This window comes from Triturus cristatus, chromosome 10 (genome assembly GCF_964204655.1).
Source record: "Triturus cristatus chromosome 10, aTriCri1.1, whole genome shotgun sequence".
In the NCBI taxonomy this organism is placed as follows: domain Eukaryota; kingdom Metazoa; phylum Chordata; class Amphibia; order Caudata; family Salamandridae; genus Triturus; species Triturus cristatus.
The window spans coordinates 679,395,589-679,421,962 of NC_140593.1; the positions used below are offsets into that span (position 1 = coordinate 679,395,589).

Below are 26,374 nucleotides of genomic sequence, written 5' to 3' on the forward strand. Positions count from 1 at the left end.
TTGCAGGCATTTGTACAAAGTTGGCAAATGAGGAGTTGCTAGAACGCATCAGGGGCTTTGACATCTTCTGTCTCCAGGAAACATGGCATAAGGACGATATTGTGATGGACGGCTATCGTTCTTTTACTGTCCACGCAACACCCTCACTGGCAGGGAGGCTAAAGGAGGGCTGGTGATGTTAATATCCGTAAAATATGGGTCTGTACAACCCTCTGTTACTTTCTCGCCCTGGTACCAACTAATCTTGTTTTCTAACCTGATTCGGATCAAGCTGTTGTTGGTAAACATATAGTTTCTAACCTGTCGGTGTAGTTTTGCAGCTTGAAGAATTTTCTGGATTTACTAAGCTGAGCTGTGCATTATTCCGCCATCTAGTGGTTGGGTCCGGAAATGTAGTATTTCTTCTTTTTTAAATTATTTTTTTTCGTGGCCGGTGGGCGTTGACATACCACCATTTGGTGTCCTTCTGTGACGTCGATGTGCTTCCTCCGGAAACTCCCACCTTTGGTCGCTATCTTCGTTCTTGTTTTCTTTATTTCTTCCTCCTGTGTCATCTTTCTGGCAGAGGAGGGTGGGTTCACTAGTGAATCCAGAATATTCTTCAAGCTTTACAAAACTACACCGACAGGTAAGAAACAATACGTTTTGCAGTGTGAATCTTTTCTGGATTCCCTATGCTGTGCATAGACTTTGTAGCGGTTTGCTAGTCTTGTGGAGGTTGGGTAGAAGATGAGCGTTGATTTGTGAATATATGTTGTAAGACCTTTTGTCCTACTTGTGCTTCCTTATTTATTTTAATATCCACGCAGTAGTGCTTTGTGAACGTGTGCACTGAAGACCATGTTGCTGCTTGACAAATTTATTGAATAGGCGCGTTTGCTAGAAAAACTACTGTTGCTCCTTTCTTCCTTGTTGAGTGAGTGTGCGGTTCTCTTTGTAATGTTTGACCTGCCTGTTTGTGGCACAACTGTATGGCTTGTGCAATCCATCTTGCAATGGTATTCTTTGTGACTGGTCGTCCAAGAAAACTGTTGGCAAAGGATACAAAGAATGGTTTTGTTTTCCTGTATTCTTTGGTTCTTTCTATGTAGTACATGACAGTTCTTCTGGCGTCCAGGGTGTGTAATGCCCTTTCTGCTTGTGTTTTTGGTTTTTGGAAAAAACTTGGTATTTGTATAGCTTGGTTTACGTGGAACTTTGATACCACCTTTGGCATAAATTGTGGATCAGTTCTCATGACGATTCTGTCATTATGTATTTGGAAGTAGGGCTCAAAGGGTCCCATTTTTACACCCAATGTCCCTTTGAGTGGAAAAAGCTTCTGGAGTTTTGCCCCACTGAAATGTCTAGAATTTCCTGATTCCATTCCCTGGTCCCAGGCTATCTGGGGAACAACAGGCTACTGTGTAGTCCTTTGGGTGTGAGCAAAGCTGTCTTTTTTGAAGTTCAAGTGTGACATGTAAGCCCCTTTCATCAAGTCAGGATGGCTCATCTTGCCAACACCCAGGCCCTCTATTGTGACACTGCCTGGGAGGAATAGACAACGGTCAACTGCCAACTACATCTAGTCATGTGACCCAGGAAACAGGTTGCAGGCAACAAATGGTTAGGATAACAAAATGTCAACTTTCTAAAAGCAGCATTTTCAGAATTGTGGCTAAAAATCCAACTTTGCTATTAAAGAGGGTTTTAAATCACAATTCTGCAGACACCAAACATGACATTCTAACCTGCTCCCACAAAAAAGTTAGCACATATTACATTTTAATAAGGTAACCCAATGTCATCCTATGAAAAGGTAGGCAATAGTGAAAAAAGCTATTGAGAGTTTTCCACTACCAGGACATGTAACACGTAAAAGTGCATGTCCAACATTTTGAATACGATACACTCTGCTCTATGGATTATTTAGGGCCTACCCTAGGGGTGACTTGTATCTATTAAAAATGAATGTTAAGATCTGCCAAAATGTTTATTTGACAAATCGAAATGGAAGTTTAAGACTGCATACATAGGCTGAAATGGCAGGCCCGAGTCAAGTTTTTGAAGGGCTACTTAAGTGTGTGGCCCGTGAAGTACTGAAGGCCCACTAGTAGCATTTAATTTACAGGCAGTACCACTTTACTAGGGACTTGCAAGTTAATTACATTTGCCAATTAGGTGTAGGCCACCTTTACAACTGGTTAGCAGTCCTAAAAGCCAGCAGAAACTGATTCAGAAAACAGGCACGGTAAAAGAAAAAAGTTTAGGTTGACCATGCAGAGGGCCAGGTCCACCAACTTCAAAGTCAAGGCAAGAAAGTCCGAGGTCGATTCTTCTATGAATTTTAATTGTGTTGTGTTTCACCACAGAGTGTTGCTTTTTTTCCCTTTACTTGGAAGTTTTCTTCTTTGGAAGATGGTCGAATCCTTCTACTGCTGCGTACTTAGAAATATATATTTGGTTCATTGAAATAGGTGCCCTGACAAGAGATTTCACAGGTGTATCACTTGTTATCCTTAAGAAACCGCTGTGTTTTTTAAAATCAAACTTTTTACTAGATTTTTCATATAATAAGGCATAGCAATGGAATCAGTAAGAGGCCTCATAGTACATCATCAGGTAGTCATATCATAACTCAGCGCCCTATAGGCAAGCAAGATACTCTATATTCTGGAATTAACATTTGAAGATTGCCATTTCAATAAAACCAAATGTACATCATGTGTCCCTCCCACAACTGTAAATCTCTCCATGTCCTTAATACCTCCCCTCTCTATCTTGAACAATGAGAGGGCTAAACAAAAAGATAAAAGAAAACTCAGGTGACATGACTGTATATCGCTCACTTTACAAGCAGTCATAATTCGAGTAGTGCCGGGTTTCAAAACTGGAATAAATGTAGTGCTCATATACGTGAGGAACAGGCTACCAACGGAAGACCCCTGAGAGTTAGCTGACTAAGGGACCTCAGAAATATTCAAAGTTTTATTAACTTGTCTGCGAATATGCCTGCCATCCTTCGCATTGTGAGTGCCTGCCATAATCGTGCATGCCATTGTGCCAAGGCTGGTGCCTCCCTCTTCTTCCATGCTGCAGCTATCACTATTTACCTCGCTCCCAATAATAACCACATTATGGCTTTGTCAATATTTAGCTTGGTATTTCAGACAATCATCATGTAAGCCTAAGAGTACGGACTCAGGGGTATCTGGAATTAGGTAGACCATAATATCCTAAATGTGTGCTAAAATGTCAGAGCAGAAGGGTCGAATTGTTGGACAGTCCCACCAGATGTGACAAAACTCTACCAATAGACTACACCCCTCCAGCAGAGGTGTGAAGCATTAGGGAAGATTTTTTTCAGTTTTTTGGGATACAAGTACCAACCATATAATACCTTATAGTGAGCCTCTCTCATGCCTAACGAGGGGTTATTATTTAGTATTCCTTTCCAAAGTGTCTTTTACTTTCCTTCAGTGATTTACTGTCCTAGAGTGTGTTCCCAGAAAGTGATATTGCGTGGCTGTGGGGAGTGCTCTGTGCAAACTAGTAGGGAGTATAGAAAGGAAGTGGAGCCCTGGGAGTCGCCAAAGCCTCTTGTGAAGCATTCTATTGGTGCGAGTTCTCTAGTGGCCGCTTCAAAGACCTCAGGGTGCAGTGCCCAGTGGTTCAGCATTGGATAGCAGAAGTGTTCAGAACTTGGAAGCTGAAAGTCACGTTGACAGTGTTCAAAAGGTCAGTAGATATCTGTGTTTGAAAAGATCAGATAGGTTTAGGTAGGCTCCTATAATCCAAGTGTCAAATAGGCCTGGCTGAGGGCCAGAGGAAACGCCAGATTAAAATAAATTGGGGAAGGGAAAGCCATCTAGGCGGCTAGCCTAGTCACTTTATCCCACGTCTTAAGGGTTGTTCCTGTGGGGATGCTACAGTAAGCATTTGGGGTTGGTCTATTTTTGGTTTCCATAGTGCATCCCAAATGACTCTCCCTACCATCGCCCTGTCCATGTGCAGCCAATGTTGGTCTCACTCACGCAGTGACCACTCAGAGATTTCTCGTAACTGAGCTGCTTTATAGTAAAGGTGGAAGTCTGGGAGGGCGAGACACCCTCGTCTTTCAGCCACCTACGCAATTTTAAGGGTAAATGAGCTTGTTTATTCTGTCAAACAAAATGTGTGATCATGATTTGCAGCATCAGTAAAAGCTCTTGGTCAAGTTCTATGGGGAGGCTTTGAAAAAGATGTACAAATTTCAGTAGAGTTGTTATCTTGATCGGATGCATTCTGCCTAGCCACGACATATACATGGGTGCCCTTTGCCTCAAGTCACTTTTCAATTGTCGCAAAAGTGGGAGATAATTAGCTTGCAACATAATTTGGGGGTAATTTTGATGCCTAAATATGTCAACTCTTTTCCATCCACAGAAAGGGAGCTAAGTCCACTAACGTCTCCATGTCAGTGTCAGGTTATGTCAGGTTAAGTAGAAAAGATTCAGTCAGGTTGATACGCAAGCCTGCTGCACCCTCAAAAAGCAATAGATCCGCCTGCAAGGCTGTCAAGGAGGTGAGGTAAGTGTTGATAAAACAATATCAACAAATAATGAATCATTGCTATAAAGGCATCACAGAAGCCAAATCGCTTTAATGTGTGAAATAAGATGGATCGATCCACCCGATTAAATGCTTTCTCTGCATCTAAGCCTAGCATTACTGCTGGTATGTGTTTTTAAGTAGCTTTCTCGATCGGATGGACCACCCTTCTACCGTTATCATGCGTCTGTCTGCCTTTACTAAAGCCCGACTGGTCCGGGTGGATTAAGTCTGGCATTTATATCCTCCAATCTTGAGGCTAGTATTTATTAGTAGAGTTTGCCACCCAGATTAAGTAGTGCAATATGCCTATGTGAACCACAGGAGCAAGGATTTTTCGCTGGTTTTGGTATGATCGTGACAAGGACCTCTCATGGTGGGTGTGAATGGCCTGTCCTCTGGAGATATGGTTAAAAAGAGAGGTCAGGAGGGGGATTAGATCGGAGCTAAAAGTCTTATAGAATTGAGCTGTGAACCCATCTGGTCCAGGGGATTTATGAAGCTTCAAAACGCTAATAGCCCTTCGCACTTCCTCCTCATTAACTGGCTCTCTAAATTGCACATTTTGGAGTAGGTGTCCCCTGTGGGAGATCCACCGTAACGAGATAGTGAAGCTGGGAATAGGTATTTGTTTGGTCAGCTTTATGCAAAGTTTCATAGAATGTGCCAAACACACAGGCTCTCTCTAAACCGGAGGTTTCTAGTTCCCCCGAAACTTGAAGTATGTCCCCAATATATTCCTTTTCCCTCCTTACCCAAATGTGTCCCTACCTTGTTGCCGTGTAGGAAGTTTGCTTTAGACATAGGAGCATTAACTCTGCCCTTCTGGTGGAAGTTGCATTGAGTTTCCCCCTCAGTGCAGTATTGTTTCGTTGGAGAGTCAAGTGTTGGAGTGGCCATGTGAGCCTGCTCTAAGATTTTCAATTCGCCCTCGAGGGCCAGTCGCTGTTTCTTCCTCTGTTTATTTAGTGTGGAGACAAATGCCACATATTTACCCCTTAGTACTGCCTTAAATGTGCCCCAGTTATTTGAGGGTGTTCTGTCTTGTGGGTGGTCTAGTAGAAAAAAATCTCTGATGGCCTTCAGTAAGTCATCACGGAGCAATCTATCATGTACCAGGGAGCTAAGGAAGAGCAAGCGACTTTTTTGGTGGTGGTTTACGCCAGTTAAGGGATACGGAGATCAGTGCATGGTCAGACGTTTGTGATTTGATGAATTATCGACTCCCTCAGGTCATGGGTAAGAGCCTGGCTAAGGAATATGTAGTCTAGGTAAGAGTATGTAAGGTGTGAAAGGAAGGTTTTGTCTCTTGTACTAGAGTAGAGTGTCCTCCAAGCATCTATTAGACCAAGATCCGGTATTGCATGTTTTAGCGCTCTCGTAAGGCTGCTTGTGGGTGATCTTTGTGGATGTGTACTGTCTATACTTGAGTGCCATGTAAGGTTACATTCCACCATCATGATTATTTCACGCTCTGCTAATCCCCCCACTAGCGGTAACAGAGTTTACAAAAGTTACCTTGTTAGTGTTAGGTGCATATGCTGCCGCAATGGTGCATAATTTCCCACGATACGATCTTTCATTAAGGCGATCTTCCCCTCCTTCTCCGTCTTATAACCCTCAAGCGGAAATTTTAGGAGGGAATAGAATAATAGCGCCACACTGTTGTGTTTTGTGGATGCCGAGGATTTATAAATTAAGGGGTCTGACTTGTGTTTTAATCTGCGATTCTCTGCTCTTTTGAGGTGGGTCTCCTGCAATGCCACAACGTCATAATGCTGGTCACGCAGGTATTTACATATTTTATGTCGCATAGCTGGAGAAATCAGGCCGCTAATGTTCCAGGAGAGTGTGGTAATCACCATAATGCTGGGCGTCCCCCCCCCATTCCCAGCATATGGAATCCCTGTTTATCGCATCCTGCCTCCCCTTTAGTCTGTCTCCTCACCCCGTAACCTCCTTCCAGCTCCTGCAAAAGCCCAGCAATTCCACTGCGGAATGCGACATCGCACTCTGTCCGTGCCGTAAAGCGCCATCCATGTTCCTCAAAATAAAACTGCAAATATCCCAGTATAGAAGCTACCAGGACAACAGGTCCCAAGTCTTTTTCGTTAGCTAAGTATGAATACATTGTAATTGACGAGTCAGTCAGAGACCACTACCATGGCGTCAGAGTTGCTTAATCAATTAAAGGTCTATAATGGCATGTAGGGAGCTCCGGGAAGGAGCCATTGCTGGTACCCCTGTGCCGTAGCAGTAAAGCATTACTGATCAGTTTGCAGACTCTGAGATAGAGGTGATCCTGTTGTGGATTGTAGTACGTAGAGGTGCTTTAACTTGTGGTAAGAGTTAGTGATATGTTAACTGGAATGTGTCCTGGAGTGTAGATTGGTTGTTTGTTTGTGAAGCCAGCATTGCTTAGCGTTTCCTCTGATGTTGTGGACGGTACTGTGAAAGCCAGAGATCTTCACCCTGGGTTTCATTGGTACAGTTCTTTAAGGTGCCTGGTTCCTCTTCAGAGTGATGCACTTCAGAGCTGGGTATCTCCAAGTGAGCTATGGCCTCCTCAAAGTGTGTGACATGATGTGCTTTTTTGTTAAAAAAAATCAAGGGCTAGGCAAAAAGGGTTGGTCTATCGGTATTTGATGTGCTCTTGTCTTAGTTTGTCTGTAACTGGACTAAATAGTTGGCGACGGACTAGGGTCGCTTGAGCTATATCTTGGTAGAGCAAGCACATGGCCCCTTGGAATATTATGGAATCTAGCTTTTGAGCGGCCTGTAGGATGGCCTCTTTCACTTTGAAGGAATGCAATTTAGCTAATACATGCCGTGGCCGTTGGTTCCTCAACCCTGTAAAGTCTCTCTAATTTAACCTTCATCTGCACACTACCAAGCACCTCTAAGAAAAGAGCAATGATGAAGGCCTCTAGATCTAGCCCCTCTGCCCCTTAATCTAAGTTCCTTATTCTTGTGTTATCTTGTCTGGACCTATTCTCCAGGTCTTTATTCTTCTGGAGAGATGCTTGTATCTGCATGCGGAGGGATTGTGTGAGGGCTCTTATTTGATCAGTGTGTTGTTCTAATTCAAGTGTTTTGGTTTACAGATCTAGTACCCTTGTACCCATCAGAGTCCACTTGCTGAAGAGAAGTCAATTTACCGATCAGGTCTGACCTTATTGTCTAGCGAAGAGGCCATGGCTGCTTTGAGCTCCCCCCAGAGCTCCTAATTGAAATCTTGCAGTACAGAGTGGAGATACTCTTTCATGAGGGACATGTCGTCTATGTCTGTGGTTGGTCTGCTACCCCCTGCCTCTGCGGGGGCAAAATAGCTAGAAACTATTACTCTGCTATTTTTTTGGCAGCATTAAAGGTAGCCATGGCGGGTGTGTGAATTGTTCGGCAGTGTTCACAATGGCCAGAGTATTCTCCAGTTCGATGAATTTTAGCCTTTGTAAGCAGTAGAGGCAGCGCACATGAGGAGGCTATCACTTACTGTGGAGCTTTGTTACCGAAAGCAGCCCCCCTCAGTAGAGGTTCGTTGGTGTGGCTACCTAGGGCTTACATCTGTGTCCTTGTCTTAGGCGCGCATTAACCCAGTCATAGTCCACATGCTCAATTATTGGCGGCGGGGAAAGTATCCGGCAGCTGTAGAGGGTACCAGCAACATATACCCTGGTCTAAGCCCCTGCGCTCTGCCTGCCTTGCTAAGAACTTGATACTGTCTCTGCAGGCATCACCTCCGTCATGGAGTGGGGGCAACACAGGGATGAGCCCAAAGCTCATTCAAAGCAGGGTGCTTAGATTTTGGAGTATTGGGCTTGCAAGGGAGGGAGTAGTCATAAGATGTGCTCAGCCTATGTACAGAGGCAGCATGCCGACCTCGTGTGGATCATTGAGGATGCCATTTTGAGGTCAGGCATCAGATTCTCTGCTGCTTCTCCCCTACGTGACCCCAAGGATGAAGCCAGATCACTGGGGCCCTCAGTTCTCCAGTGGACATTTGTCTTTGAGCCCCATGCTTTGTGTGGCCAGACACCCTGTCCTGTCTCCCCACCATTTCTTTTCTGGTTTTTAAGCTGCCATTAGGAGGTCAGAAAGGCCGCGGCTTCCACTATCTCCGCTACTTCTTCCCGATGCAAGGATCCTGCCAGGTCGTGCAGGCCTGTGTCCCCGTGGGTCGCAGCTCCTAATTACACTGTCCCCCCCCCCCCCCCCCCCCCCGTCGCTGCTGGGTGCCTGGCTGTGGATGCTCGCAGGCTGTAGGCCGACCAGACTCAAATGCTCCACTCACTGGTGCGTCTCTTCGTTGTCCCCCTCTTGTCTCTGGTAAGGGAGCTCACTCTCCCACTGCAGGCAGGGAGGTAGGTACGGCATAACAGGTGTCTCAAGCTCACTCTCCACTTGGGAGGCCGGTGTGAGAGGTCTGCGCAGCCATCTTGCCTTTCGCCATCCTCTCTAGAATCTGCTCCTATCCGGCTTGTAATCAGGCTTGACATCCGCCCCTGGCAAGTCTTCAGCCTCCCTGCATGTTCGGTTCCCCTCTCCCAGTCAGATTGCTGGGTTTCGGAGTCGTTTTGCCTGAATTTTCCTGTGAGTGGTAGCGGAGCCTTCGTGGATCACTTCCACTAGGCCATCTTGGCTGGCCATGCCCGTTGTTGTTATTTTTAACTACGAAGACAGCCAACCAATTGACAACATTTTCATGAAACCTAGACAGCATTAAACATCACTATCTCTATTACATCCTTCCAACCAGTTCAAATACTTAAAATAATCAGTAACGTATCACCTCTTGTATTCGACAACAGACTCAATCCCTGTAACAATCTGAGCAGGTGGTTTTAGCTGCATACACCAGGACTCCTCGTGATCACACCATACCTGATCAATAAGCAAACTTAGAAGCCCCTCACTCTCTACACATCCACTAAGCAATGTCCCCTTACATGTGGTGTTTTAATAAACATGCAGCAACTTAATTTGCACCACACTTCCAATCCCGTAATTAATAGTATAGTAAATGTGCTCAACTGCTTTGGTGGGAAAAGCACAGTCCCTTAACTTTGCACCTTCAAAGAAGACTCTGTAATTCAATGCACAGCACATTAAAAGCTTTGAGTAGTCGCATTGATGGCGGATGTATTCATTATTTTACTTCTTTTTCCAAACTCTGTGATAGTATAAGCTTATGCCGAAAGAGTTTAACAAAGCAACAAATTGATTAGAGCTTTGTATATGGAGTCAAGGAGAGTTTTCCTAATTTGTGAAGATGATATGTCTCACTTGTATCAAAGTCACCACATGCCAAAGCAGACCTTAAATTTCTGAACTTGTAAAGCAGATGGGCAAATGGACAAACCTGGAGAAAAGATCAAACATGTTGATTTTCACGGTCTGTCCTAGGGAAGCTTCAGAGTTCCGAGGATGCCTAGATTCAAAGGTAAGTTTTCAGCACAGCGCTTAACAAATGATCAGAAAGGAGTGTTGAGCATTGGAGGGCACAACACAAGAAAAGGACTGCCTTCAGATATGGGGGCTCATGGTCTGATCTCACACTCGCTCTGAGAAATGCAGTGAGGGTTGTAGAAGGCTGAGGATTGCTGTCAGCTTCAGGACGTTAATGTGGAGTTCAGCTTCCAGCTGACAACATATCCCCTCCAAAGTGGGAGAGTTTGTACCCATACATAACACTTTTTGGTACAGTTCCCTAAGCAATAATCAAACCTGGGAGGAAGGGAGAGACATCCTTGTGGATTACGATGACCTTCCACCCTTGAAGAAGGCATCAAGGTAAGGCCTTACTTTATGGACAAAAGAGATACTATACACGGCTGTTGAAGTATTTAGGTTACAATATTGCAAGTCTCAGGTCTCTCTAGCGTAAAGGAATGCTTTATGTACAGAAGTACTCTGGTGCATTATCCGAGATGCTGGACATGCTGAGAACAGAAGGGTTACTGATGCCTTATCCTCAGAGTGCATGGCGCCCTACTTTCCCATGTTAAATAAAGGGGGAGTTTCAGACCTCCAAATGAGCGAGGAGTATTCGGAAGCAACCACTGTATTAATCAGAGATTCTGATACCTGTATCAACTGGACACTCATTGACAATAATTAGTACTTTTCTGAACTGATTCATCACATTGCACAGATAACCAGTATTATTGTTACACCACTGAGTGTTAATCATTTTATCGGCCTTAGAGAAGATAAAAACCAGATATCCATTTGAGGTTCCACACATTTGTAGGATGGACGCATTCCTTCACCAGATTATATTTTGGACTCTGATGCAAGCTTGCAGCTATCTCCTGAATAGTTTCCCCTTATAGATCAGACAAATGCAGACAAACACCCAACTTAAGCTGAACATTTAACTTCTCTCGATCAGCACTATCCAAGATAATTGTCTATTACCTTATTTTCCACAGCAAACTGAGCACTTATTATGATGAACGTATATGAAGACTGCAATGTATTTGGGGCTGTACATAGACAATCGACTGAACTTTAAATTTCACAAACAATACCTCGACAAGAAAAGAAACGGCCTAATTTATGCACTCTACACTCTTGGAGAAAAAAAATTGCCTAACTTTTAAGCCACTAATGGCAGCTATAGCTGTCAAACTACTGCCAACAGTGGCTAATGCAAGTGTCATTTTGAATTGTAAAGATGCAAAATTTCAAGATAACCTTCAAACTAAAACATACAAAAAAGTACTTGACCTACCACAGAATGCCTCCCCGGCACAACTCCGACTAGAATATGGTCTCATGCAACAAGACGTAGGGATAAGATATGCTACAATTAAAACGTGGTACAAAATTTAGTCAAATCGATCGTTTATTAAATGATTGCCTTGTGGCGGGCCCAGGGAGAAGATCCCCATTCTATCTATGGCAAATATCGGAAAATATCACTAGAGGCAACAAACACGACAGAACTTTGCGCTAAGAACTTTACTTTGTAGTTTTTCACCATTTGATAAACAAAACGGCTAAAACGCACTCACTACTAGAGGACAAACGCAAGCTAGACAATTGTTTGCATGCCTGGATGGTTCTTCAGTCCTAGACTACAGCGGGCCAGGTGCATATGTGAACACAACATTTTCTTTAAATCTAAAATGAAAGCGTATGGCCACTTGGTTTGGGTTGCTGCCAATGCTGGCTGAACAACCAACCTGGAAATATAGTGGTCCCAGGACATGCATCCTATGTGGTGCAGCAGTGCAAGACTTTATTCATTTGATCTGCGTATGTCCCTTTTTAAAATCTACCTGGGATTCAACATTGAAAAAAGCTTTTAATGATAGGGGCACTTGCTCTTGCATATCAGCCATAATTAAGGGTCTTGACCCAACCGACCCTCAACTCAACTGCAAAATTATTACATTGTTGACGTTTTATGAAAAAGCAATAAGGTTTGAAGAAAAACACAGCTCTCTGTGATGATCATTGCCTACATAATTTCGCCTGATGGGCGCACAGTTAAAACGTACTTGAGTACCATGAATCATTGTCTGGTACTTTTAATTTGTTTTACGTTTGTACTTTGTAATTGGTTTATATTACAAATGCAATTTTATTGTCTGGATTTTAATGGCACTAAGGCGCTTTAGAGCAACCGTGGTCTTGTGTGATCACTGTAATATTAATAGTCTTACTGGAATATTGTTATGGTTTTTATTAACTTAAAAATAAAGTACTGATTGATGGACTGCAATGGCGTTCTTGCTGCTGGAGGAGGCTGTTCTAACATTCTGTTGTCTATAAAACCATAAAATCCCTTTTTCCTAATGTTATTCTGGATTATGGTATTCTACTATATTCAAACCATACAGGAAAACCCTGCAGAACTCTCCCAGCTATTGACACACGCAACAGCAGCAACTAGCCAGCACAAAACTTACCGTTGATTCTCATAAAAGATATATCTGCCAGGAGTCAGGACTTTAAGGAGCTGAGGGTCAGTAGTTTCACTGCTGGTGTACACCAAGGCATCAACAAGTCCATTCACAGTCATGGCGGATCCCGGTAGAAAACTGCTACTATTCCCAATGTACAGGGCCACGGCATCAGGGCCTAGTTGCAGAAGAGGCTTGCTTGCATTCGCGGGAAACAGTTGGTTGACTGTAACAGAAAAATAAATATGTTTAAATACAATTAAATTGAAAACGCACATAAACCCTCTTTGCTGCGATTGGAGCTCAGATACCCACATTACTCCAGAACCAAGCAATCGTGAAGGGTTATGTAACCATCGCCTCTTTTTTTCCCAACAATCCACACAAATATGCACAATGAGTTCCTACATAAGGCCTTATACTCCAAGTGTGTTACGTTAGCTCTGTCAAGGCCTAGACAAACTGTAAATGTGCCTCCTGTCTAACTCTACAGAAACTCGATGTTCTCCTCGTTACAACTATTCCTTGAAAGAGTTTCATTGATTTTGTATTATATCTGGCAATAGTGGGACAATCAATTAAACAACCTCTGATTATGGACAAAGTCTGTTAATCAGCTTTCACTAACCTCTACCTCCACATTGCCCTACCACCAAGCACCTTCATCGCTGCCTAGTCCCCACCCCCTGCACTTTGCCTACCAAGGCACATTTGCACCTGCACACATTAGTCTCTCAACAGCGCCATTCCATAAGCTTGGCTCCCATTGTCTTTTCCATCTGTTAAGCTACAGAAGACCATAGTCCAAGAATTTCAAAAAAGAAGTTAGAAGTACTGTACCTAGTAAAAACAACCCATCAGATAAGTTGAAACATTTTGAGTTCATCAGAGCAGGAGCTTCGCCATAAATTTGTCAGGTTCCAGTTTGCGAAACTCATGATTTCCCTACCTCATTTCCAGGTGTTACAGGTGACGAGGACACCCAAGTTATAGCTGACAAAGCAATGGCTGCTCTGCTGTTAGACACCGTTGAACCCAATGGCTGGGTAAACAAACAATGGATCCAACACACAGGCAGAAAACTCCATGTGCATAAGGGTCATAGCTCACTCAATCAATATACTTCATTCGATTTTAAAAATAAAATGAAAAAAGTCATACACCGTATAATACATTAAATACATGATAACAGCAACACAAATCACAGTTTAACTAAAAAGAGCTGCGAAGACAGTGCATTTGTCATACCTTTGCATGGATTTTTATTGCATATATTTCTGCCAGAGAGACAGGGATCCCTAAATATGGTGTTTGGTCCTCACCATGGAGGCAAGGACCAACTGTGTCTAGGTGACCCCCAAAGATTTTCATTTCTGTTTAGAGCCCACCCACTGCTTACCATTGGTTGACTTTCCTGTCACTCTATTTGCCTGTTTCTAACGCGTGTTCCAGCTTGTCAACTATGTATGTCCCTCCAATGGAGCATAGCATATTTACCGTCTCTTTTGATAGGCTGAGATTTATGCTTCCACTTCTTGCTTTCCAAGCACTACTTTTTCTTGTGGGTTAAGCACTTCATGTGTTTTCCATCTGTCTCCATTGTGTACATATTTTCACCTGCAATTAATGTTGCTGTTTATCACCTGTGTGATTTCTCTGCCCCCCTCCATGTTGTGTTTGCCCTTTTGTGCTTCCCCCATTGCTTTCTGGCTCATGTGCTTCACCCCCACTGCTCCAATTTGCGCTCTCATCGGTTTCTCCTTCTTACCTCACACTCTGTGTTGCTGCCCAAATCCGCACCCTTCCCTCTCACCTGTTGCTTCTACCTACCTTCACCCTCTATGTTGCTTCTCCCCACTTGCGCAGGCTTTCTCTCTTGCCCGTTGTTTCTCTTCCTCACCCATGTCCTCCACGTTACTTTCCCCAACCAAACTCTCAGTTTTGCTTCCACCCCACCCCAGATCTCCGTGTTGTTCCAGACTCCAACTGCCCTATTAAAAAAAATGCTTCTGCACTTTTTAAAAATGTATTGATCCAAATCAATACATAAAAAAAAATGCTTGTGTCAATTACTTGAGTCATTTTGTAGTTGGGCACAAGCGTGGTGTATGCACCTACAAAATCATAAAATGATGTGATGGCCAAATCATAGTGCCTTTTTAGATCTCGGCTGCGAAGGCTGCGCTTGCGCAGTCTCGCTCCAAGATTTAATGTTTTTCAGAAGAAGGGCTTGAACCCGCCCCTCTTCTCCATTGGCTGGCCTCTTAAATGCTGGTCAGCCATTGGAGAAGAGCTTTGTCTCTCCAAAGAAGCCCCATCTTTTTCGGATTCGGGGGTGTGTTTTTGACTTTCTTTCTCTCCTCTGGAATGTAAACATTCTAGCCAATGGCAAGAGGAGAGAAAGAAAAACACGCCCGAATCCGAAAATGCCGCTGCGTTTCTCCGAGGCATTTCTGCTTGACCTCGGAAAAAGGCGGTGGTGTTCATGGCGTCATATGGCGTATAATGAGGCTTGTTATGTTGTGGTTCATGTCTTTTGCTTTCCCCAGAGTCCTTCGTTTATACATGTCCTTCATGTTTGCTTTGCCCATGTCCCTCGGTGTTGCTGTGCCTGAACATGTTTTTTGCTGTTCTTCGAGTCTGTGTCTATTTACCGTTCCTATGCGTTGATATTTTCCATGCCTGGGTTAATTTGTGTTGTTTTCCATCTTTCTGAGTGAGTGAGTGTGTGGTGTGGTGTGTGTGCGTGTGCGCGTTGGACCCTTCGTCTTTGCCGTGCTTGAGTTTAACTGTGCTACGTGTGCTTGAGTCCATGTGTTTGCTTTTCCTGGGTAATGGTGTTTGCTCGCAGACCGGTTTTCTTGTGCATTTGCAGTGCCTGGCTTCCTGTCTTCAGAGACCCATTTCTGTTTGTTGTGTCGCGATCATGTGTTTCCTGTTCCCCACTCCTTATGCGTTTACCGTTTCTGAGTTGTTGCCCCCACCCAAACACACACACACAGTAGACCACACAACTTATATCTGATTAACCAGGCATAAATTTACCCTTGAACATGTGTTGAGAAGGGCGTGTTCAGGCACAAAGTAAACGTCACAAAGTATAGAGAAATGAAGGGGAAGGCTGGAAAGTAATTTTTGTAACTTTATTTACTGCCTCGGTAAAGCATTTTGAATTAAAATCAAGGCAAAAGGACACGTAAAAGGTAAATAATTAAATGGTTTCAAAAATTCCGACTGGATTGGCACCTGTTGTGGCGAGTGTTAATATATATATTTTAGTCCAAGTCAGAAAACGTGCTGGCCAACTCGAGCGTGGCTGTGTTTTTTTTGTGAATCGCGCTCCCGCCTCTTGTTTTGTCTGGGAAGGGTTGACTCTGGCGTCGACAGATCCGCGATGAATCCCTCTTTATTCTATTTTCTCGCTGAAGTTTTACCATGAAACATAAGGGTGCTCCCGGTGGAATCCTGGGCCTGTCTTCGGACTGACCTGTTTATTACTTTGCGTTAAGCTGCCACGAAACAGCACATGCCACAATTAATAAAATCTTCATTCTAAATCTGCAAGTGGAGACTTCTTAATAAAAGGACATTAACGTTGTGAACTTGGTATTCAGTGGCTAGATGAAGTTCGGGGGCTAGTTAAAATTTGAAGGCGCATTTACATTTTACTGCACAGGCCTTCATCTACGGCGGGGGCACGGAGCTCAGTGGGCGAATGCATCCACCGGGAATTGAAATCCTGATGGGGCCTCTCAGTCGCTCATCCTTCCAGGCTCTGGGTAAAAATGAAGTTCTATAGCGCCATGAGGTCCCAGCGCTCTTTATATGGTTTACACATACACCAATTGGGTAGTAAGTAGCGGCGTGGAACATTTTTATTACATGAGCAATGCCAATAGCTCCAACTTTAACAATGCCGAGACCGTTGCATTGTAAATGCTTGTTTTTCTTAGCCATGCTTTAAAGCATCAGGATGCTGTAAAGCAAGGTTAAAAATAATTATCAAACATAAAGAGACCCATTAGCTCAGCCAATTCTTTTTGATGTACATTTTCACTAATGAGGTCCTGTTTCCTTGATCTTCTATCCAGAGGTTGAAGTGTATTAAACAAATATGGGGACTGTGATGCTGTACACAATGGGGGCGGGGTGAAGGGTCGAAGGCATGGCTACAAAAACAAAATAAATAACCATTTTAGGTCCTGCTTCTGCAGCGCTTCCGCGGTCTCTTTGAGACATGCTGTATTCAGGATATGGGTATGAAGCTCTGCCTTCTTTCTGCCCATCTTTATAATTGACTCCTGCCACTATCCTTTGTAAATGGCAGCTTTTCAGGGGTAAATAGGCTAAGTAGTCCCACCTTAGTACTACCATTTCTCTTCTGGTCACCTCCCAAGAGGACACCTCCCGTTACATTTGTTGTTACTTAGTAGGTTTTAATTACAGCCTCCAAGCACTATTTTCTTAAATGGTTTTCTGCTGCCTGCGGTTGCTGGCACGACACAATATCCCACAACATTTTTTTTTTTTAATGTATGCAGCGCAGCACACCTCTGCAGGACTAATGGCGGACGTGCCTTTTTGTTGTTGTTATTTGCGGCACCGAGTGCGGCCTCATGCCTTTCTTTTTCTGCTTATTTAAGTTTTTTTTTTTACAATGGCAGCACCCGCACTATAGATTTAAACATCTTAAGCTAAAGCGCGGCTGACGCGATTGCTTCAAAAGTAAAGAAATAGAAAAAATATTGGGTTTCTATTTCTTTACTTTTGAAGCAACTGCGGCACCAGAGATTTAGCTTTAAATAGCTTAAGCTAAAGAGCGGGTGCCGCAATAGCTTCAAAAGTAAAGAAATAGAAAGGAAAATGCTACTTACCAGTATGCATCTGTTCTTGGCATGTAGAGCTGCAGAATGACATACTTGTGCATAGATCGCCATCTGGTGTTGGGCTCAAATGTTTGCAGTTTGTTATTGTCTTGGAAGAAGTCGTTGTAGTCACGAGATAGGTGACTCCTCTCTTGGACGATAGTGCGCATGGGCATCGACTCCATCCTCAGATTGTTTTTAACCATGAAGGGAAATGAAGTTTGTAATAAACAGAAAATATGTCCATGTATAATGTATCTAAGTAAGATAACACTGGAACAGATAGAGGCACCGGGGAGGCGGTGGGCGTATGTCATTCTGCAGCTCTACATGCCAAGAACAGATACATACTGTTAAGTAGCATTTTCCGTTCGAGGCATATGAGCTACAGAATACATACTTGTGCATAGACTGTAAAGCAGTGTTCTCCCTTAGTGGTGGTTACCTGTATCTGTTGCAGTGGTCTGAAAAAGTGTTTTAAGAACAGCCTGGCCTACAGAAGCTTGTTGTTTTGCCTGCACGTCTACACAATAGTGTTTAGTGAAGGTATGTGGTGTAGACCATGTTGCTGCCTTACAAATGTCATCGAAGGGAATATTTCCTAAGAATGCCATGGAAGCCCCTAGTTTGCGTGTTGAATGCGCTCTAGGGTTAATTGTTAATGTGCGTTTTGCTTTCTGGTAGCATATTTGGAATACATTTGACTACCCACCTGGCAATTCCAGCTTTGGAAATGGGGTTTCCTTTATGAGGTGGAGAGAAAGCTACAAACAGTTGGTTTCTCTTTCTAAAAGAGGGCAGGACACAGCACTGAATCGGCGCTCCTTAAATCTACGGAGGAGATCAGAGCCACACTGGACCAAGAAGGAAAAGCGGCTCTGATCATGTTGGATCTATCAGCAGCCTTTGATACGGTCCATCATGGGCTACTGATTGACCGTCTAGAGGAAATTGGAGTCGGAGGGAACGCCTGGAACCTGATTAAATCCTTCCTGGAAGATAGAGTACAAACGGTCACTCAGGGAGATTTCTCCGCTAAACCCTTCTCCTTTCCCTGTGGGGTTCCACAGGGTTCTTCCATCAGTCCAACACTTTTTAATGTTTACGTAAAACAGCTGGCCCCTTTGGTAGAATCCTTTGGGTTCTATCTTACTTCTTATGCAGATGATAACCAGATTGTGGTGTCTCTACTTCCGGGGGAACACCAGAATATTATCTCTGGGTTTAAAGATTGTATGACGGAGGTTGGTAATTGGATGGCTCAAAATTGCCTCAAGTTGAATTCCAGCAAAACTGAGGTGGTTCTTTTTGGTTACTTTTTAAACCTCTGGACCCCAGAATGGTGGCCAGATTAATTGGGACCACTTCCGTCGCCTAGTAGGAAAGTTAAAACCTAGGGATACTGTTAGATAACCAGCTGTCTTATAAAGAACAAGTTAATGCGGTAGTTTCGGCCACCTCATTTACTTTGAGGTCTTCCTGCCCCTGCTACCCAAAGAGAGTCTAAGAATAGTGGTCTCAGCCCTTGCCCTCTCAAAATTGGACTATTGTAATAGCCTTTATTTAAATATTCGTGAAGGGCTACTGAAAAAACTCCAACTACTACAAAATGCAGCCGCTCGACTGATTTCAGGGATTAAAATATGCTGCCATCTCATCTGAAATCAAAAAACGACACTGGCTTCCAGTGAAAAAACGTATACGGTTTAAAGCCATGTGTATTGTGCACAGGTCACTTCAGGGTAAAGGGCCTTCATACCTGACTAAGCACATTCGGTGGTATACACCTAGAAGAGCATTACATTCTGCTGAGGCTAAATTGGCTGCAACTCCTCTAGTAAAAAAAAAGGAACTGGGGAGGACGAAGCTTTTTGGTGGGAGCAACTAAGGCCTGGAACGCTTTACCACGACACCTCAGAGACATTTCAAATCACCTTAGCTTCAGGAAGGCATTGAAAACCTGGCTATTCGCGTTTTAATTGGTATCGTTGATATCCGACTCAATCCAAGGAGGGACTTCTGCCATTGCGCCAGGACACCTGCGGGTAACAGTTGCGCTTTACAAATTCTATAACATAACATAACATAACATAAAAGGTTTAGTTCTGTCAATGTAATAAAGTATAGCTCTTTTGACATCAAGTGTGCGAAGAGCTCTCTCTGCTACCGAATCTGGTTTTGGGGAAAAAACGGGTAATTCCACAGATTGATTAAGATGGAAAGCAGAGGTTACTTTGGGAAGGAATTTTGGATTTGTTCTAAGAACCACCTAGTTATGATGTATTTGTAAGAATGGTTCTTGTATGGTTAAAGCATGGATCTCACTTACTCTCCTGAGCTAGGTGATTGTGACTAGGAAAGCTACTTTCCATGTAAGGAACTGTAGTTCGCATTTGTGTAGAGGTTCAAATGGGGGACCCATGAGCCTAGTAAGGACAATGTTTAAATTCCACACTGGAGAGGGTGGCATTGTGGGAGGAATTATCCTTTTAAGACCTTCCATGAACGCATTGATAGCAGGTACCCTAAACAATGACAAATGTTGTCTGTTTTGTAGGAAAGCGGCAAGGGCAGCAAGATGTAGTCTTATCGATGTGTATGCTAGATTACATCTTAGTAGATGCAGTAAATAGCAAGTAATGTTTTGAATTGAAGCATCTAACGGGTCAATTTTGTTATTATTGCAGTAAATGGCAAATCTCTTCCATTTAGCTGCATAGCAAGCTCTAGTAGTAAGGCGTTCGGCCTCTTTAATAATGTTCATACTATCCGGGGGGAGGTTGAGGTAACCGAACTATAGGACTTCAGGAGCCAGATTGCCAGGTTCAGTTGAGCTGGATCTGGATGCCTTCTCTCTCCATGGTTCTGTGTAAGAAGCTTTGAGGAGAGCTGTCGTTTTTGGTGTGGAACTACTGAGAGTTTCAGGAGTGTTATGAACCATGGTTGCCAGGCCCATGTTGGAGCCACTAGGATCATCTTGAGAGGCTGTTGTTTGAGCGTGCGCTCTACTAATGGAATGAGCGGGAGTGGCAGAGAAGCGTACGCAAATCTGCCTGACCAATTCATCCATATCACATTGCCCTTGGACAGTGGGTGTGGATACCTGGCGGAGAAGGTTGGGCATTTAGCGTTTGCGTGTGTGGTGAACAGATCCATATCTGGGTGGCCCCACATCTGAAAAAATGGATGAAGAACTTGAGGATTAAGTTTCCATTCGTGTATCTGCTGTGTCTGGCGACTAAGCAGATCCGACATCGGATTGTGTTCCCTGCAAGATGTTCTGCTAGAAGGTTTATCTTTTGTGGAATGGCCCATCTCCATATACTATGCGCTAGTTGAGAAAGCTGCAAAGAATGTGTTTCTCCTTGTTTTTGTATACAATACATTGCTGTCATATTGTCTGTGCGGACAAGGACAGTTTTGTTGATGAGATGTGTTTGGAATTATTTTAATACTAGAAAGATTGCCAGTAATTCCAGGTGATTGACGTGGAGCACTTTTTGTTAAGGGGTCCACCTACCCTGAATTGTATGGTTTAGGTCTGAGATGGGCTCCCCAGCCAATGAGTGATGCGTCCGCTGTTAGCAGTATTTGTGGAACCAGGTCTAGGAACGGCCGCCCTTAGGAAAGGTTTTGTGTGTTACACCAGTGCAGAGAGCGATGGGTGTGGCAGTCCACCAACACCAGATCTAAAAGTTGACCTCGAGCCTGGTTCAACTGGCGTGCCAAGCATTCTTGTAAAGGGCACATAAGTCTTGCATGAGGCACTATAAAAATGCAAGATGCCATCATTCCTTTGAGTTGCATGAACACTCGAGCCGATAGTGAGTGGTGGGGCTGAAATTTTGTGATGATGGTTTGCATACTGGCTATCCTGACTAGATTGGGATATGCAAGGGCTTTGGAACTGTCTACTGTGGCTCCTAGATACTGATGTATGTGTGACGGTTGGAGAAGTGATTTGGTAAGGTTTATTGTGAACCTCAAGTTGCGGAGCAGATGAATTGTTTGGTGAGTGTGGTGAAAACACTGACTGTATGACTTGGCTTTTATTAGCCAGTCGTCCAGGTATGGAAACACATGAATCGGTGGTCTTCGCAAGTGGGCGGCTACTACCGCCAGACACTTTGTGAAGACTCTGGGTGCTGTGGTCACTCCGAATGGGAGGACCTTGAATTCAGAGTGCTGACCTTCCACTACAAACCTTAGATATTTCCTTTGAGCAGGGTGTATAGGAATATGGAAGTAGGCGTCCTTGAGATCTAGACTGGCAAGGAAGTCACCTTTTTGGAGTAGTGGGAGGACCTGTTTAAGAGTGATCATGTAAAAATGATCTGACTTTATGTAGATATTGAGAGGTCTGAGGTCCAGTATTGGTCTGAGAGTACTGTCCTTTTTTGGGATAAGAAAGTAAAGGGAGTAAACTCCTGTACCCTGATACTGGGGGGGGGAACTTGTTCTATTGCATGCTTTTGAAGAAGTGAGAGAACTTCCTGTTTCAGGAGCGTTAGATGTTCCTTGGACGTTGTTTAGGCGGTATGGTTGGGGGAGTTGCGGTAAGTTCCAGGCAGTAACCATACTGGATAATTTGTCTCACCCACCTGTCTGTAGTGATGGAGTTCCAGACAGGTAGGAACTGTGAAAGTCTTCCTCCGACCAGAGTGAAATGGTCTGGAGAGAGCGGAGGGAAGTCATTGTTTGGTAGTAGGGGAGGTCCGGTTGTTGTTACCTCTGCCTCTCCGTTTGTTATTATTTCCCCTGTACCCACCGCTAAAAAATCCCATGTTGGGGGATGTTTGTGTGGGGCTTTTGTAGGAGGAGGAAGTAGTGTCTGTACCAATGGTTTTGGATACCCCCCTATAAAAGCAGCGACGAAAGGAACCTTGTGTTCTTTGAGATTGCAATGCTCCCATAGATTTTGCAGTGTCTGTGTCTTTTTTCATTTTTTCCAAAGCTGTATCTACAGCTGGGCCAAAGAGGTGTTCTTGATCGAACGGCTGGTTTAAGATAGTTCTTTACACTTCTTATTTAAAACCAGAAATGCGCAACCATGCATGCCTTCGTAATGACACACCAGTGTTGCTTGATCTAGATGCAGTGTCTGCTGCATCTAGGGCACATTTGATGGATGCATTTGTGATTAACTTGCCCTCCTGAACTAGATCGTTGGCTTTGGCCTTGTATTGGTCAGGTATATGCTGAATAAGAACTTCAAGCTCATCTTAGTGAGCCCTGTCATATCTGGCAAGTAGTGCTTGTGCATTAGCTATTCTCTAGTGGTTAGCTGCTTGGGAGGCAACTTGTTTGCCTGATACATCCAGCAGTTTAGACTCTTTGTCTGGAGGTGGAGCATCACCAGAGGTTTGTGAATTAGCACGTTTTCTTGCATTGGACACTCCAAAAAATCTAAAAGGTAGTTGTCCTTTATTACATATTGGATCGTTAGGGGCAGGCTTATACTTTTTATCAATCCGAGGATTGAGAATTCTGGTCCTGACAGGGTATTTAAACATGTCTGGTGCATGTTTAATGACACCCTTGAGCATGGGCAATGTATGTATTGTTTTTTGTGACTGAGCAAATGTATCTAGTAGGAAGTCTTCATTCATGGGGCATGAATGTAATTCAACGCCATGATATTGCGCAGCCCTATTAATAAGCTGGCTAAACCCTATATTATCATCTGGGGGAGATGGTCTTGTAGAGTATGCTTCTGGATCAGGAAGATCTGGAGGATCTGAAGGATTGTTGTAATCTGCCCATGTATCCTGTGGTATATTAGTGTCATTATCAGGGTCATCTAAAGGATCATTATGGTGTCCACCCCCGTCCCCTAGGTCATCCTCATCCTGTGGTTGTAAAGGTGAGCATGGAGAGAGTCTAGGAGAGTGTATGGGAGAGACTGTAGGAGACAAAGGTTTAGTAGGAAGGAGAAGAGGGTCTTAGGGGTGAAGTTGCAAAGTCTCTTTTCTTCACAGGCACCTCAGGAGGGTGTGAGGTATCCAACTTCCTCTTCTTTGTTGGGAGACTGACTATATGGCCTGTTTTAGGGTCCGCATGTAAAGTATTTTGTTTTGGATCGATAGGATATGGTCGAAACAGTTCTTCCTGTTTGTGGTCTCCTTTCGGTGCCGATTTGTTCGGTTTTGATTTGTTCTCTGGAGCCGTAGAAGGGGTCTTGTGCTCCTTTGGCTTTGATGTCGAGTCTGAACTTTTTTTCGGATCCGAAGGACTTTGGTGTTTGTTCGGGTCCGAGGCCTTATGGTCTTTCGATGCCGAAGAGCTCAATGCGGAGGTCTTCTTGGATGTAACGGGAGTAGGGTGTATTCCCGATTTCGGTACCGAAGGTGTTTTTTGGATACTGATATGCGGCTTGCACGGTCCCGAGCTGCTGGAAGGCTTTTCCCTGGTCTTCGGAGCCGGGCCTGGAGGCGGGGCTTCTAAAGTCTTTCCTCGGTCTCGACTAAGGCCTTGAGGCGAAGTTTTGACCGTAGCCTTCTGTTTTTTGGGTGGGGCCGGGGCAGGGATGTTTGTACTCACTCATTGCCCTGGAGTGATCTGGTCTTCTGAGTCGGAGACATCAGCTTCGGAGACAATGTCGAGCTCCTCTGAATCCTCTGCCTCTGGAACATAGGGGCCTTCGTCGAAAATGTCATCCGGCACCAGTGCAGCCTGTTGAGCCATAACGTGTCATCGAGCCCGGCGATCACGGATAGTCTTTTTGGATCAAAAGAAGGCACACGCTTGGCAATCCTTTTCCTCGTGTTCTGTCAAGAGGCAAAGGTTGCAGACCTTGTGGTGGTCACTGTGTGGAAATTAGCTCCACGCTGGGGGCATTTTTTAAATGGAGTCCTTTCCATTAGCCGTAGGCCTGAATGGCCCGATAGGCCCAGCGGCCTGCGTCGACGACTGGAATCGAGGATTTTTGAGTTAGCGCGTCGAAGGGCATGCAAGCGAAACAATACCGTCGAGTGGTGATGGGTTGTGCGTCGAAAAGGTTTGGAAACACGGTACCGAACCAGAGCGCAGCAAGTTAAATCCGAACCCGACGGCGGAAAAAACTATCTGGGGATGGGGTCGATGCCCATGCGCACTATCGTCCAAGGGAGGAGTCACCTATCTCGTGACTACAAAGACTTCTTCCAAGACAATAACAAACTACAAACATCCGAGCCCAACACCAGATGGCGATCTATGTACAAGTCTGTATTCTGCAGCTCATATGCCTCGAACACACATTTTTTTTCAATTTCTTTACTTTTGAAGCAATCGCAGAAAAAGTGCTTTAGCATAAGACGTTTATAGCTATCACATGAGTGCCGCGATTGTTTTGCAAAGCAATAGCTGTCGCACTACTGAAAGATTAAGCTATTGGCGTTGCATTATTATTAGCAATGCCAATAGCTCAAACTTTCAGTAATGCAAGACCTATTGCATTGCAAATGCTTGTTTCTTCTTTTATTTTCGGGTAACAAGATATAACATAAAACGCAGCTTAAATGAAAAACAAATGCAATTTAAGTTTCAGTGAAAAACGCACTATAGTACTTTATGAAAACTCTTTTAGTTAATGCACTGCAGAGGTCTGTATGTGTGCAATCAGAAAGCCACATAATTGAAACCTGGTTAGTGTCATGGAGAACAGTGACTAGTGCATGTTTAGTGCTACAAGGTCAGTCCGTAACAGTAAGCACTGTGAATATGGAAGTCATTTTTTTTTTTTAATTGCATTACACACATTATAAGATATGCTGATACAAATTAAGCATAAAGGTTTAAGATAAAAAAAGTGCATCCAAAATATAGATTCTAGCAATAGCCACATTGTATGGAATGCATTTTTTTATAACTCTTTTAGAAGCACAGACCTTACTGCTCAGGTGGTTATTCCCTGAAATACCACTCAAAAGAATAAATCTGAGTCATCAGGAAGTTTCAATTGATTCTGTTCATTAAAACCGGTACTGGCTTCCAAGTACCCTTTACATTTGCAGATTGATCAGTTTCACACATTTACATTTCTTTAAGGTAATCAGGCACCCTGGCAAAAAGGATTGCTTAGCTGTCTGTCAGTCCCTTGGTTTCACAGCACAGGAGACTCCCTGCCTTACACTTAAACTGAAGCATTTCAACTATAGAAATTAACTCACCTGGGGCGGTTGTCTATTCCCAAAATGTAGGAGTAACTGTTTTCCTTACATTGAAAAAGTATGGACCCGTCGTGCCACTCAGATCCCACCCACTCGGACAGGTGTGGCTCCTTCGCATCATTAACTGATGTGAAAACGGAGGATTAGTTGTTCTGATGGCACAGTCAACAGATTGTCAAGTGCAGTGTCCCAGAAATATATCATGTGTTACTCTAGCTTTTCTTATGCCCCTAGTCTGCCATTACACTCCTTGAATGTCTAAATGTTTGAGGTCCGTCCCTGGTACGGGACAAAGTTGTGTAGCCAAAACCTGGCACTTGCCAAGCCATCCCACATAGCCCGCCTGTTCACCTTCCCATTACGTTCCAACTCTTGCACTACTAGACGAAAACGAGCATTTGCAATGGAATAGGTCTCGCATTTACGCGAGTTTCAGCTATTGACATTGGAAATAACAATGTCTTTTATTTTTGTTTTCAAAACATAAATAAAAGGCATTGTCATTTACAATGCCAATAGTTAAACTCGTGTAAATGCGAGACCTATTGCATTGCAAACGCTGGTTACCAGGAGTAATTGCTTTAAAAACTTATAGTGTTATGGAGCCATTCGGTGTACAGATTTATTTAAAAGTGCACAGTGCGTGCTCGGTTATTTGTTGAAGCAGGGTGGGTGTGTGGTTCAACGCAACTACCTGCCTGGTAAAAGGAGCATCTTGCTAGCGCCTGAAATATCAGTTTAGGGCTTGCAGCTGATATTTGAGTGACCTGCGGTTGAGGCTGTGTAGTGAGGGTAGCTCCTATTATTGAGCGCTTAGAAAAGCCAAAACTGTAGTTCTTGCTAACCAGCAATGTATGGAAATTAGAAAACATTGCCCATT

At 43.8% G+C, this 26,374-nt stretch overlaps 1 protein-coding gene across 1 annotated transcript in view; it reads right to left on the bottom strand.

Moving 5' to 3' along the window:
* Nucleotides 1-26,374, bottom strand: part of LOC146789901 (uncharacterized) — a 427,419-nt gene that overhangs the window by 282,727 nt on the left and 118,318 nt on the right. Inside the window, exon 3 of the mRNA XM_085628175.1 lies at nucleotides 12,486-12,705. Coding sequence (XP_085484301.1) covers nucleotides 12,486-12,705 — 220 coding nt within the window. The remainder of the gene's footprint in view (nucleotides 1-12,485; nucleotides 12,706-26,374) is intronic.